Here is a 16,152-nt window from a genome sequence, read left to right on the forward strand (position 1 = left end):
TATACACACACAGCTCTGCACTGTACACATTACACACACACACATCTTTGCACTGTACATATTATACACACACAGCTCTGCACTGTACAAATTACAGTGCAGAGCTGTGTGTGTGTGTATAATACGTATAGTGCAGAGCTGTGTGTGTATAATACATATAGTGCAGAGCTGTGTGTGTATAATACATAGTGCAGAGCTGTGTGTGTATAATACATAGTGCAGAGCTGTGTGTGTATAATACATAGTGCAGAGCTGTGTGTGTATAATACATATAGTGCAGAGCTGTGTGTGTATAATACATATAGTGCAGAGCTCTGTGTGTGTATAATACATATAGTGCAGAGCTGTGTGTGTATAATACATATAGTGCAGAGCTGTGTGTGTATAATACATAGTGCAGAGCTGTGTGTGTATAATACATATAGTGCAGAGCTCTGTGTGTGTATAATACATATAGTGCAGAGCTGTGTGTGTATAATACATATAGTGCAGAGCTGTGTGTGTATAATACATATAGTGCAGAGCTCTGTGTGTGTATAATACATATAGTGCAGAGCTGTGTGTGTATAATACATATAGTGCAGAGCTGTGTGTGTATAATATATATAGTGCAGAGCTGTGTGTGTATAATACATATAGTGCAGAGCAGTCCACCAGTGATGCCTGTCAGGAGACAGACAACTCTCTATGACCAGCTCACGAGCGCAGGTAGACTCCTCCCGCTGCACTGCCTGACTCCTCCCACACACGTGACAGATCACATGGTCATTACATCACCACAGGTCCTTCGCACTGGGGTGTAGCGTCCAGCCTCCATTCACCCTGCAGTCATGAGCCTGACAGAAGTGCTTCCGTGAGTGTGCAGCCTGTGCACGTCCGCTGTGGCCCGGCTCCCCTCTGCTGTGACAGGGAGGAGCCGTGTCTTGTACCAGTGTCCCCTCCGGATGTCACCTCGTGTGTTCCTATAGTGGGGGGCAGTATATATATATATATATATATATATATATATATACACACCTCATTGTAAGCATTCCATCTCTGGTCACCACTAGGATCTGCCATCACTAGTATGAAAGCTGATGACATGCAGCCTAGGAATAAAGCAGGATGGTTTTTAGGTGATGGGGCTTTCTTTGAGCCTTTGACCCTTTATTTCAGGGGTGGAGGGGTTCACAGCATTGGGGGCCCATCCATGGCTCATGAGTGTGACTAATCTTCTTCTGACCGTTACACATATTGCCGTGTAAGGGCGACATTATGATCTTCTCACCTCATATTTTAATTCTCTGTAGAATAGGGAGCCCGACATTTTTTCGGCTCTGACAATCCGGGGTCCGTCCTGTGCATGGGGATGTAGGCCATCCAGTGTCTAGCGCAGGAATCAGCAACCTTCGGCACTGCAGCTGTTGTGAAACTACAGTTCCCAGCATGCTCCATTCATTTCTATGAGAGTTCTTAGAAGAGCAGAGCAAGTATGGATGCTAGGAGTTGTAGTTTCACAACAGCTGGAGTTGCCTACCCCTGGTCTAGAGCATAGGTCAGCGACCTCCGACACTCCAACTGTGGTGAAACTACTACTCCCAGCATGCCCAAGCAGCCAACAGCTATCAGCCTACAGCAGGGAATTGTGGGAGTTGTAGTTTTCTTTTTTTAACAGCTGGAGGCACACTGGTTGGGAAACACTGGTCTAGACTAGAGCATAGGTCGGCAACCTCCGGCACTCCAGCTGTGGTGAAACTACAACTCCCAGCATGCAAACATGCTTGGCTGTTCTTCTAACTCCCAGTGAAGTGAATGAAGCATTCTGGGAGTTGTAGTTTCTGATTCCCTGGTCTAGAGTATGTGAAGGACTTACACGAATGTCCAGAGGTAAAATGAGTGAATATTGAATATCCTCAGATATGAATTACAGAGGTGATTTGAAGGGAGGACATGTTTTTAGAGCTGGGTCTCCACTGTGGGCTAAAAAGCATCACAAAAAATGTAGGTCAACAAAAAAAAATATTGCTGGTTGGTTATTGTCATTTTTTTTAGTGGTAAAAAAAACACCAGAGCAAAATAAACGTGTAAGCGCCCTTCTATTACTTACGTATAAAACCGCAGTTTGGCCGCATGATGGTGACATTATTTGAGCATTGTATGGGGGTCTTTACTTAGGCACTGTGCGATACATTAGTATTGTAGTGTATGGTATTACTGTATAGAGTTGGCATTTAGACACTTTGGGGGTTCGTTTTAGGCTACTTTCACACCCGCGTTTTGTGCCGATACGTCAGATAATACAACCGTCTGCATCCGTTCAGAACGGATCTGTCTTGAACACCAATGGAGGACGGATCAGTTTTCTATTGTGCCAGATTGTGTCATAAAAAACGGATCTGTTTGGCTCAGTTTTATCAGACGGACAGCAAACTGCTGCAAGCAGCGTTTGGGTGTCCGTCTCCAGAGCGGAATGGAGACTGAACTGATGCAAACTGAGCGGATCCTTTTCCATTCAGAATGAATTAGAATGCAAACTGATCCGTTTTGGACCGCTTGTGAGAGCCCTGAACGGACCTCACAAACGGAAAGCCAAAACGCGAGTGTGAAAGTAGCCTTAGTTGCCGGTCTTAACCCCTATATCTTGCAGAGGATCCGCCGAAGTTATAAAGAGGTGCCGGCCTCTACATAACTTCGACAGATCCACCGCTGCTTCTAAATGTAACACAGCTTCCTAGGGGTCTTACATTCAGACCATTTTCTACACCTAGAACAGAGAAACGTGAATGAGGCGGCCGTGCCAACCCGTCCCCCTCACCACCCACGCCATGCCTACTATTTTTAGCCAAAAAAGTGAGCGGGCGAAAGTCTCAGATTGGTTAGTTGCGCAGCAATCAGGGCCAGAAATACGCCTAATATAGGTGTATTTCTGGATAATAAATGACCCCCTTTAGGGAAATATTATTTGTCCAATGTAGCCCACTGGGTACCATACTATATGGCGCTTATAATGAAGCACTGTTTTGCTTGCTTATTTGTACACCATATGACAGGCTGCCATATGAGGGGAGGCACCAACAAAAAGTACCGCACGAGGCACCATCTAAAATCATACCGGCCTTGGCTGTATGATAGGATCTGGCTGTATTTATAGTAGTTGAATGGGAGCGCAGTTACAGGATCCTGGCGCGGCCACTGTTTCCGACTCCGTCGGTGGCTTCAGAACACCAGGTGGTGGACACTCACCGATCTGATACTGATGACCTGTCAGCAACCGTCATCATTCCAGCTGTTGTGAGACCACCACTCCCAACATGCACACTGGCTCGGCTGTTCTCTGACTCCCCTTGCCGGGAGATGGGTCATCAATATCTCAAGGGCAGAAACCCCCTTTAATACAGTACTGAGCACCACATATTGGTACCTTGCTGCTTGTGCTACATATGTGTGCGTAGAAGGTGACGGCATATGGTGGCCGACACAGCTAATTCTCTTTCTCTGGTTTCAGACGATGTTTTGGAGTCAGAAGGTGTATCCAGAAAAACATGACGCAGCCATGTTGGAAAACGTATTCCACAGTCAGTCACAGGACCTCCGGTAAGAACTCTTGGAATGTAGAGCTGAGCTGGAGATGGTTTTCGCATCTTGCTTTTAATGATTTGCTGACTTTTAACCCCTTCCACCCTGTGATGGAATAGTAGGTTGTATTAAGAGAGTTAGTCAGTCCCGCAATCCACGTATTGTTATATCATGGTGATGCCCGTTTAACCCCGTTGGTCCAGCATTGCATGGAGCAGCCGCTAAGAGGTACAATGTAAGGTGGCTCCCTTTGTCTACCCATTGGTGCCTTTGGCAACTCTTCAGTGTGTAGCATAGACCCCCAGGGCTGGCACAAATAAGTCCCTGACAGACAGTAATGGGCTAAAATACTAAATTATTGTAGTGCAGTAAACAATACTTTGAAATGGGGCGCGCAGGAACCCTGTTCTTGTGAATGGCAGGGCCCAACTGGTCAGATCCCCACCGATCAGACATCCGTATCCTGTGGATAGGGGCTAAGTGTTCTTTACAGGAAAACTCCTAAAGTGATTGTTAATTGTCTCCCAGGGGACAACAAAAAAAAAGTTTTAAAATGTTTTGCAACTTATCCAGAAGAAAAAGTACGTATTTCTTCTTTCCCTTGTGCTCCATCGCCGACACTCCGGTGGTCCTTCTGGTTTTTGTTTACCAGTGGCCAGCATGTAACCGCTTCGGCCCATTGGTGGCCATGTCACGTACACAGATATGAAATATGAACAATATATGCCTTCTAGTCTTCTCCGATGGAGATACTGGCACAGACACGGTTCTATAATTTAGGTTTCATCATGCAGATCGTATAGACACTAAATATGAAATATGTGGGAACGCATGCATGCAGGTATGGGGTGTTTGGATCTTCCCCACAATGTACCAAACGCCATTTTGAAAATGATTACCATGTAGGTCTTAAAAGGAATGAGTTACAGCTTCTCACATTATATAGATCATATTCCTGTATGTAGCCCAGAGACACAGTGTCTCGGCACTTCATGAATTTCAGTGGGATCGAGTGTGAGGAACAGGATTTACCTAATTAACAGTTCCAAAGCGCCAAGTTGACTCTGGTGGTAGCTTCTGACAGGCAGGCATTACAACAGGGGAGGTTTATCCCACGACAGCCTATCGCTGGCTTCTCGGAACGGTAAGGCCTCCATTATCATATACATAAGAGTCAGTACAATATTATACTATGGGACACATGATATACTCATAAAGGCTACAAGATAGGCTGTCTATTTGTCATGGGCCACAGCAGTCATGTGCCTTACTTTACTGTTCTCACCACTCAGCGCTGTGCCATTATGCCAGTGGCCTCTGGTTGACTCCAGTGGTCGCATGCTTGCCGTTTGTGCCAGTGCTGGATCTTCAGGGAAAGAGGAGATGAGAATTGTTTTTGTTCTCTAAAAAACACCTAAGTAAGAAAGTACTAAAATACGCCTATTTTAGGTGTATTTCAGGCGCAGATTGCTGCGCAGTGGTTAGTTGCACCGCAATCTGTGACTTTTCCCCGCTCACGCCAGGTCTAAAATCGTGGGCAGGGAAGGGGACGGGCCAGTAGGGCCGTCTCATTTAACATTTTCTATGCCAGCTAGGAAGCCATCTTACATTCAGAGGCGGCGGTGGCTGACGCCTCTTCATAACTTCGGCGGATCCACTGCCAGCTTAGGACTTTATTAATACCAGCATCTAAAACGCTGGTTTAATAAATGTGCTCCAAACTGTGTTTATAAAGTAAAAGTGGTGAATTTTTATATTTTTTTACATATTTGTTATGGTTGTGTATATCATTTATACTGCACAATGTGATGAGGGAAAAAAGTTTAAAAAAAAATGTCTTATCTCCTTGGTCTGTCTTCTAACATTGCGGCAGCTGCATGAGTTCAAAACCCCACCCAACTACAGTGGCCAACTGGCGCATGGTTTTGAAGGTAAGTCGGGTGTATTAACATTAAAGGGAACCTGTCACCTCAAAAACGCATATGAAACCGCCAGCATTACCTTATAGTAGCCCCCAGTCTGTTATTAATCATGTGTTTGATCCGGTAATCTGATGCTCCATACATGACAAAAAATGTTTTAAGTGCCATCAGCGCTATCTTGCCCGTCAGCCTGAAGTCAAGGGGGCAGCGGCAACTTGCTTCTTGTCAAGATAAGCATGTCCCCTAACTGTCCCCTCTTGTGTGTGATTGACATCCTGCAGTGAGGCCTGGGATCACATTAGTCTCGCGTATGTGCCGTGCGCTCCTTGTTACTGCACGACCCCATCTCTGGCTCCTGCAGTTACCTGGGTTTCATCGGCACACCGCGCATGCGTGAGACTAACGTGATCCCAGGCCGCTTAGGCGGTTAGGGGCATGCTTACCTTGACTTGAAGCAAGTTGCCGCTGCCCCCTTGACTTCAGGCTGACCGGCAAGATGGCGCTTAAAACATAGTTTTTGTCATGTATAGAACATCAGATTACCGGATCAAACACATGATTAATAACAGACTGGGGGCTACTATAAGGTAATGCTGGCAGTTTTATATGCGTTTTTGAGGTGACGGGTTCCTTTTAAAATCGTGTTAACACTGGTAGGTGGGGTTTTGTCTGCATGCGACGGTCCCAACATTAGAATGCTAATTGGCTGTGCCCTTGGTGGGTTCATTGCTGTGACTGTTTTTACCAATTAAAGAGCCGAGTGCTTCCGACTGAATTAACCAAGAAAGCTTACAATTCAGGAAACAGGCAAAGCAGGATGGAAACCCTTTTCACTGCAGTTATGAGGCCATCAGGTTTATGAGAACCATTGCTAGGATGAAACGACTCAAGGACTTAGTTACACTGGGTATTTCATTTATAGGCAAATTCTCTTTAAAAGGGTTGTCCCAAGATTTTAACTTATCCCAATAACTAGAACAGGGGTCCTGTGCCCACCCCTATATGAGCAGAGCTTGGTTGAGCATTATTGCTGCCGTTCCATTGATTCTCTTCTAGACTACCGGAGATAGCCAATTCCAGTGCATGGCGTCTGGCAACTCCACCAGTTTCACAGAGAAAGAACGGAGCGGCAGCGTGAGTGCACGACTACATTTATGTAAGGAGATACAGGACACCCATTCTTGCCATGCCATTTATTCTCTATGGAACTGATGGAGATGGCCAAGCTCTGTAATTGGCTGACTCCATCAGTCCCATAGAGCATGAGTGGAGCGGCAGCAGCCTTGCTCACCTGCCACTCCATTCATATAGTAGAGGAAGGGCCAGAGGATCCCCGTTCCCATGCTTGTTGGGGTTCCTTTGGTCGGATTCTTACCCCCCCCCCCCCCCCAGACATTTATGCCCAGTCCTTTGAATAGAGTTCAAATCTTGGGCAACCCGTTTCACTCCTTGGGACCATCCTCTGTAAACATATGGAGTTGGAAGCCACTAATGCCCAGCACCATACATTGATCGTGGGGGGGAACATTACAAGGACAATTTTTAATATGGCCATGTAAATCAGGTCTGTTTCAGATGCCTTTATCTAAGGAAGATCTTTAATGCACCCTATTATGTACCTGGAGTGCATAGTGCTTAGGTTCTCTTAGGTTCTTCTATTTGACTCTTTCCACATAATCCCAGACCTTAGGATTCCATCTGTCCAATGTTTGCTCATAATAATAATATTATATCTATTTAAAAATATATATATATTGCATGCTGGCAGCGTTTGCTATAGCTGCGTGGAGAAACTTTAGTTCTGTGAATGAAAAGGTTTTCTGAATGGCTTGGTGTAAAGCCCTGAGTCTGTGGAGACCTAGAGAAGCTACCCACAGAAAATCAATAATGTTAGATTACTCGGCTATTTCTGTGACTCTATAAGAAAGGAGTTAAGAGAGATGTACACTTTCCTTCTCTGCCTGGATGTGGGGGCCAGTGTAGGACAGAGATTGGGAGACCTGCATTCTGGACAGATGCTGTCCCAGAAACAGGACCACCATTTATCAGACTATTGTGGTGTATCTTCTGGATATGCCATAAATGTCTAGGGTGGGAATAACACTTTGATAACTAAGGCTACTTTCACACTAGCAGCACGGACCTCCAGCAGGCTGTTCCGTCGGGTAAACAGCCTGTCGGTTCCGTCTTGCCGCTAATGTCCGTGTGCCCCCGGACTGCCGCTCCATCCCTATTGACTATAATGGGGGCGGAGGCACGGCAGTGCACGGCGAGAGGCTGCCGGAATAAAACTACGACATGTCCGACATTTTTTTCCAGCAGCCTCTCGTCGTGCGCTGCTTTGCCTCCGCCGGAACTCCACCCCCATTATAGTCAATGGGGACGGAGCGGCATTTCGGGGGCACACGGTCACTAGCGACAGGATGGATCCGACAAGCTGTTCACCCGACGGAACAGCCTGCCGGAGGTCCGTGCCACTAGTAGGAAAGTAGCCTTAGGGTACTTTCACACTTGCGTTTTTCTTTTCCGACACTGAGTTCCATCCTAGGGGCTCTATACCTGAAAAGAACTGATCAGTTTTATCCCCATGCATTCTGAAGGGAGAGTAATCCATTCAGGATGCATCAGGATGTCTTCAGTTCAGTCTTTTTGACTTATCAGGCAAAAGATAAAACCGCAGCATGCAACGGTTTTATCTCCGGCCCAAAAAACTGAAGACTTGCCTGAATGCCGGATCTGGCATTTTTTTCCATAAAAATGTATTAGTGCCGGATCCGTCATTCAAAATACTGGAATGCCGGATCCTATCCTAAAGTCATAATCCTCATGTAAAAATTATTTTGCTCGTGAACATTTACTTAAAGTTGTCGTTCACCCCTGGGGACCTTTTCTACAGACCCCCCAGCGTGGTGGACCAGCAGTGGGAATCATACTTGGTCCCTGCATCTGGGTTTCAGCTTCATTGCTTCCCCGGTGCCCCTTGGTCTCCCCCCATCAACATCTAGGTTTGACGTGGGTCATGTGGCCGCTGCAGCCATTACCTAATCACTGCAGTGATGTGTCACCCATATAGTAATGCAACGATTTAGACAACATACATCTGTTGTTCGCATTGCCATAAAATCACACAATGTGGGAGGTTTATCAAGATCAGTGCATTCTATGCCGATCTTGATATATCCTGCGCTGTAGGAGGATGCGCCTAATTTGTGATGAGGTGGAGGCCTCATCTTAAATGAGGCACAGCCTTTGGCAGTCCGTGCGCCTAAACTGAAATCTATGACGGCTCAGAGCTGCTGTAGATTGCTGGCTTCATTTGCACCAGAAAACTTGTGTCAATGAAGATAAGTGTCTCAGCTGTGGGCCACGCCCATTTCTGCCCTTGCCACGCCCTCTTTTGATAACGTAGCAACAGTGGCATAAAAGAGACACCTGCAACTTTTTTATTTTTTCAAAAAGTCGCATTTAAAAAGTTAAAAACACACCGTTTCCGATTTTCTTAAAGCCACTTTTCTTTCGGTCTCAATGCCTTACTTTATAATTGACTTAAAAGATGGCTGTCACTTCAGAGGAGGGTGGGAGGTCGGGAGGGTTATTAACCACTTAAGGACCACAGGTTTATACCCCCCTAGTGACCAGGCCCTTTTTTACAAATCGGCACTCCACAACTTTAGCGGTTTATTGCTCGGTCATGCAACTTACCACCCAAATTAATTTTACCTCCTTTTCTTCTCACTAATGGAGCTTTCATTTGGTGGTATTTCATTGCTGCTGACATTTTTACTTTTTTTGTTATTAATCGAAATTTAACGATTTTTTTGCCAAAAAAATGACATTTTTCACTTTCAGTTGTAAAATTTAGCAAAAAAACCTACATCCATATATAAATTTTTCGCTAAATTTATTGTTCTACATGTCTTTGATAAAAAAAAAAATGTTTGGGTAAAAAAAAAAATGGTTTGGGTAAAAGTTATAGCGTTTACAAACTATGGTACAAAAATGTGAATTTCCGCTTTTTGAAGCAGCTCTGACTTTCTGAGCACCTGTCATGATTCCTGAGGTTCTACAATGCCCAGACAGTACAAACACCCCACAAATGACCCCATTTCGGAAAGTAGACACCCTAAGGTATTCGCTGATGGGCCTAGTGAGTTCATAGAACTTTTAATTTTTTGTCACAAGTTAGCGGAAAATGATGATTTATTATTATTATTATTTTTTTCTTACAAAGTCTCATATTCCACTAACTTGTGACAAAAAATAAAAACTTCCATGAACTCACTATGCCCATCACGAAATACCTTGGGGTGTCTTCTTTCCAAAATGGGGTCACTTGTGGGGTAGTTATACTGCCCTGGCATTCTAGGGGCCCAAATGTGTGGTTAGTAGTTTGAAATCAAAATGTGTAAAAAATGGCCTGTGAAATCCGAAAGGTGCTCTTTGGAATGTGTGCCCCTTTGCCCACCTAGGAGGCAAAAAAGTGACACATCTGGTATCGCCGTACTCAGGAGAAGTTGGGGAATGTGTTTTGGGGTGTCATTGTACATATACCCATGCTGGGTGAGAGAAATATCTTGGCAAAAGACAACTTTTCCCATTTTTTTATACACAGTTGGCATTTGACCAAGATATTTATATCACCCAGCATGGGTATATGTAAAATGACACCCCAAAACACATTGCCCAACTTCTCCTGAGTACGGCGATACCAGATGTGTGACACTTTTTTGCAGCCTAGATGCGCAAAGCGGCCCAAATTCCTTTTAGGAGGGCATTTTTAGACATTTGGATCCCAGACTTCTTCTCACGCTTTCGGGCCCCTAACATGCCAGGGCAGTATAAATACCCCACATGTGACCCCACTTTGGAAAGAAGACACCCCAAGGTATTCAATGAGGGGCCTGGCGAGTTCATAGAATTTTTTTTTTTTTTTGGCACAAGTTAGCGGAAATTGAAATTGTATTTTCTCACAAAGTCTCCCTTTCCGCTAACTTGGGACAAAAATTTCAATCTTTCATGGACTCAATATGCCCCTCATGGAATACCTTGGGGTGTCTTCGTTCCGGAATGGGGTCACATGTGGGGTACTTATACTGCCCTGGCATTTTAGCGGCCCTACAGCGTCAGAAGAAGTCTGGAATATAAATGTCTAAAAAAATTTACGCATTTGGATTCCGTGAGGGGTATGGCGAGTTCATGTGAGATTTTATTTTTTGACACAAGTTAGTGGAATATGAGACTTAGTAAGAAAAAACAAAAACAAACAAAAACTTTCCGCTAACTTGGGCCCAAAAAAATGTCTAAATGGTGCCTTACAGGGGGTGATCAATGACAGGGGGGTGATCAGGGAATCTATATGGGGTGATCACCCCCCTGTCATTGATCACACCCCAGTAAGGCTCCATTCAGACGTCCGTATGATTTTTTACGGATCCACGGATACATGGATCGGATCCGCAAAACACATGCGGACGTCTGAATGGAGCCTTACAGGGGGGTGATCAATGACAGAGGGGTGATCACCCATATAGACTCCCTGATCACCTTCGTCATTGATCACCCCCCTGTATGACTCCATTCAGACGTCCGTATGATTTTTTACGGATCCACGGATACATGGATCGGATCCGCAAAACACATGCGGACGTCTGAATGGAGCCTTACAGGGGGGTGATCAATGACAGAGGGGTGATCACCCATATAGACTTTTTTTGTTATTAATCGAAATTTAACGATCAATGACAGAGGGGTGATCACCCATATAGACTTTTTTTGTTATTAATCGAAATTTAACGATTTTTTTGCAAAAAAAATGACATTTTTCACTTTCAGTTGTAAAATTTAGCAAAAAAACCTACATCCATATATAAATTTTTCGCTAAATTTATTGTTCTACATGTCTTTGATAAAAAAAAAAATGTTTGGGTAAAAAAAAATGGTTTGGGTAAAAGTTATAGCGTTTACAAACTATGGTACAAAAATGTGAATTTCCGCTTTTTGAAGCAGCTCTGACTTTCTGAGCACCTGTCATGTTTCCTGAGGTTCTACAATGCTCAGACAGTACAAACACCCCACAAATGACCCCATTTCGGAAAGTAGACACCCTAAGGTATTCGCTGATGGGCCTAGTGAGTTCATAGAACTTTTAATTTTTTGTCACAAGTTAGCGGAAAATGATGATTTATTATTATTATTTTGTTTTTCTTACAAAGTCTCATATTCCACTAACTTGTGACAAAAAATAAAAACTTCCATGAACTCACTATGCCCATCACGAAATACCTTGGGATGTCTTCTTTCCAAAATGGGGTCACTTGTGGGGTAGTTATACTGCCCTGGCATTCTAGGGGCCCAAATGTGTGGTTAGTAGTTTGAAATCAAAATGTGTAAAAAATGGCCTGTGAAATCCGAAAGGTGCTCTTTGGAATGTGTGCCCCTTTGCCCACCTAGGCGGCAAAAAAGTGACACATCTGGTATCGCCGTACTCAGGAGAAGTTGGGGAATGTGTTTTGGGGTGTCATTGTACATATACCCATGCTGGGTGAGAGAAATATCTTGGCAAAAGACAACTTTTCCCATTTTTTTTATACACAGTTGGCATTTGACCAAGATATTTATATCACCCAGCATGGGTATATGTAAAATGACACCCCAAAACACATTGCCCAACTTCTCCTGAGTACGGCGATACCAGATGTGTGACACTTTTTTGCAGCCTAGATGCGCAAAGCGGCCCAAATTCCTTTTAGGAGGGCATTTTTAGACATTTGGATCCCAGACTTCTTCTCACGCTTTCGGGCCCCTAACATGCCAGGGCAGTATAAATACCCCACATGTGACCCCACTTTGGAAAGAAGACACCCCAAGGTATTCAATGAGGGGCCTGGCGAGTTCATAGAATTTTTTTTTTTTTTGGCACAAGTTAGCGGAAATTGAAATTGTATTTTCTCACAAAGTCTCCCTTTCCGCTAACTTGGGACAAAAATTTCAATCTTTCATGGACTCAATATGCCCCTCATGGAATACCTTGGGGTGTCTTCGTTCCGGAATGGGGTCACATGTGGGGTACTTATACTGCCCTGGCATTTTAGCGGCCCTACAGCGTCAGAAGAAGTCTGGAATATAAATGTCTAAAACAATTTACGCATTTGGATTCCGTGAGGGGTATGGTGAGTTCATGTGAGATTTTATTTTTTGACACAAGTTAGTGGAATATGAGACTTAGTAAGAAAAAACAAAAACAAACAAAAACTTTCCGCTAACTTGGGCCCAAAAAAATGTCTAAATGGTGCCTTACAGGGGGTGATCAATGACAGGGGGGTGATCAGGGAATCTATATGGGGTGATCACCCCCCTGTCATTGATCACACCCCTGTAAGGCTCCATTCAGACGTCCGTATGATTTTTTACGGATCCACGGATACATGGATCGGATCCGCAAAACACATGCGGACGTCTGAATGGAGCCTTACAGGGGGGTGATCAATGACAGAGGGGTGATCACCCATATAGACTCCCTGATCACCTTCGTCATTGATCACCCCCCTGTATGGCTCCATTCAGACGTCCGTATGATTTTTTACGGATCCACGGATACATGGATCGGATCCGCAAAACACATGCGGACGTCTGAATGGAGCCTTACAGGGGGGTGATCAATGACAGAGGGGTGATCACCCATATAGACTCCCTGATCACCTCCGTCATTGATCACCCCCCTGTAAGGCTCCATTCAGACGTCCGTATGATTTTTTACGGATACATGGATCGGATCCGCAAAACACATGCGGACGTCTGAATGGAGCCTTACAGGGGGGTGATCAATGACGGAGGTGATCAGGGAGTCTATATGGGTGATCACCCCTCTGTCATTGATCACCCCCCTGTACAGGCTCCATTCAGACGTCCGCATGTGTTTTGCGGATCCGATCCATGTATCAGTGGATCCGTAAAAATCATACGGACGTCTGAATGGAGCCTTACAGGGGGGTGATCAATGACAGGGGGGTGATCAATGACAGGGAAGTGATCAGGAAGTCTATATGCGTGATCACCCCCTTGTCATTGATCACCCCCCTGTAAGGCTCCATTCAGACGTCCGTATGCGTTTTGCGGATCCGATCCATGTATCCGTGGATCCGTAAAAATCATACAGACCTCTGAATGGAGCCTTACAGGGGGGTGATCAATGACAGGGGGGTGATCAATGACAGGGGGGTGATCAGGGAGTCTATATGGGCTGATCAGTGGTTTATAAAGGGTTAATAAGTGACAGGGGGGGTGTAGTGTAGTGTAGTGGTGTTTGGTGCTACTTTAGTGAGCTGCCTGAGTCCTCTGGTGGTCGATCCTAACAAAAGGGACCACCAGAGGACCAGGTAGCAGGTATATTAGACGCTGTTATCAAAACAGCGTCTAATATACCTGTTAGGGGTTAAAAAAATCACATCTCCAGCCTGCCAGCGAGCGATCGCCGCTGGCAGGCTGGAGATCCACTCGCTTACCTTCCGTTCCTGTGAGCGCGCGCGCCTGCGTGCGCGCGTTCACAGGAAATCTCGGCACACGCGAGATGACGCCTATTGGCGTTAGTGTGACCTGGGAGAGCCGCCGCGATGACGCCTTTCGGCGTTAGCGTGGCGGCAAGCGGTTAAGGTTTGTTGCTTTTTCCTTTATAACTAAAAGTGGTACTTCTTGCAACAAACATACTAAATGGGCCAAGAGTTGTCTATATGTACAAAAAATTACATATTGGTTGTAAAGCCTTTTTGTCATATTTCTGCAATAAAAACAATCTGATTCAAAAGCCACTTTTCTGGCGCAAGGGAGATGATAAATCTTCAATACCGCAATTTAATAACGACAAATGATAATTTATGCGCTCACAGAAGCGATTTTACAGTCGGTGAATGAGCCTTTTCAGTACAATCATTTAATCACTATATACGTTTACACTACAAGACCGTCCAACGTGAATCATTAGTGTTCGAGTTGTAACCATTATCTACTCTCCTAAATGCACCTTATTCACACCAGTGAATTCCATCAGTGATTTTGAGCCAAAACCAGGGTCTAACACACAGAACCGGTGCAGATCTTTCTATTATACCTTCTTTCTGTGGAGGCTTCATTCCTGGTTTTGGCTCACAATCACTGATGGAAATCCCTGACCACAACCCTAACTGTATGAATAAGACCTAAGGTTGGGAATGTTGTGTATGTGAACTTCAAATGTGTTAGATACCCTGCCACATACAAGATGTATACATAAAATAATAATGCTGGGACTGAGGGAAATATGTGTAAGCTGGCTCTGTAATATCAGACAGGTGATGGTTAATAATGGTAATACTCACATTGGGTTACAGTCACCAGTGGGGTGCTACAGGGGATCAAGTCAGGTCTCTGGCTGGGCCACCTACGTAAGTACATTCGCAGAGTTGTCCCTAAGCCACTCCTGTGATGTCTTGGATGTGTGCTTAGGGTCATTGTCTTGTTGGAAGGTAAACCTTCAGCCCATTCTGAGGTCCAGAACACTGTGCATCAGGTTAACAATATCTCTGTACTTTGCTCCATTCAGCTTCCCCTCAACCCTGAGTAGTCTCCCAGTCCTAGACACTTAAAACACCCCCACGGCATGATGCTGCCACTACCATGCTTCACTGTGGGGATGGTACTGGGCAGTGCCTGGCAGGAGCGGACTGGGAACTTAACGTGGCCCCATATTGTAGGTGGGTCCAAAGAGAGCAGGCAGAGCAACACAATTAGGCAGGGACAACAGAAGTAGGCAAAGCCAGCAATACCATAGTGCAGAACACTATACCGCCCCAGCAGAACCAAATACCACAGTGCAGCACATAATACTGCCACATGTGCCACAGTATTCAACTGAGAATGGCAATACAGTTGAATTCAGGAGGGCACCTGCAGCTGCTGGCTAGGTGCATAGGAGAGAATCAGATCATTATGTACCTGGCTGGTGGCTGTGAGGAGGGCTTGGGTGGCCCCCCCAAGACAGAGACCCTACCCCTGTAGGGTCAATGGCCATTCCGCCCCTGGTTCCTGGTTTCCTCCAGACATGATGCTTATAATTGAGGCCAAAAAGGGCAATATTGGTTTCATCAGACCAAAGAATCTTGTTTCTCACAGTCCAAGAGTCCTTTAGGTGCCTTTTTGCAAACTCCAGACAGTCTTTTATATGTCTTTTACTGAGGAGAGGCATCTTTCTGGTCATCCTGCCATAAATCCCAGATTGGTAGAGTGCTGCAGTGATGGTTGACCCTCTGGAAGTTTCTCCCATCTGCACACAAGATTTTTGTAGCTCATCAAGTTTTTTTTGTCACCTCCCTTACCAAGGAATTTACTTATTTGTGGGGTGGCCAATTCTAGGCAGAGTCCTGGTTGTAACAAACTTCTTCTATTTAAGATTTATGAAGGCCACTGTGCTCGTGGGAACTTTCAGTGCAGCAGAAATTTTTGGACCCTTCTTGAGATCTGTGCTTCCACACAATCCTGTCTCTGGGGTCTACAGATACAGCTCTACAGTTCTTTCCTCGTCGTGGCTTCGTTTCTGCTCTGATACCATTGTGAGCTGTGAGACCTTGTATAGACAGGGGGGTATTTTCATGTCCAATAAACTGAATTTATCACAGTTGAACTTCAATCAAAGTGTAGAAAC

At 44.9% G+C, this 16,152-nt stretch overlaps 1 protein-coding gene across 5 annotated transcripts in view; it reads left to right on the forward strand.

The window, feature by feature from the left end:
• Positions 1-777: 777 nt before the first annotated feature.
• The window catches only part of FARS2 (phenylalanyl-tRNA synthetase 2, mitochondrial), a 394,255-nt gene continuing 378,880 nt past the window's right edge, over positions 778-16,152 (forward strand). The window contains exons 1-3 of one of the 5 annotated variants that reach the window (XM_044293989.1): positions 778-853; positions 3,488-3,576; positions 5,421-5,489. In XM_044293989.1, coding sequence (XP_044149924.1) covers positions 831-853; positions 3,488-3,576; positions 5,421-5,489 — 181 coding nt within the window. In that variant the 5' untranslated portion in view covers positions 778-830. Of the gene's footprint in view, positions 854-985; positions 1,244-3,487; positions 3,577-5,420; positions 5,490-16,152 lie in introns of those variants that run through there. The other 4 variants (XM_044293992.1, XM_044293988.1, XM_044293991.1 and 1 more) reach the window with 4 other exon arrangements.

The sequence above is a fragment of the Bufo gargarizans genome, chromosome 5, assembly GCF_014858855.1.
Source record: "Bufo gargarizans isolate SCDJY-AF-19 chromosome 5, ASM1485885v1, whole genome shotgun sequence".
Lineage (NCBI taxonomy): Eukaryota > Metazoa > Chordata > Amphibia > Anura > Bufonidae > Bufo > Bufo gargarizans.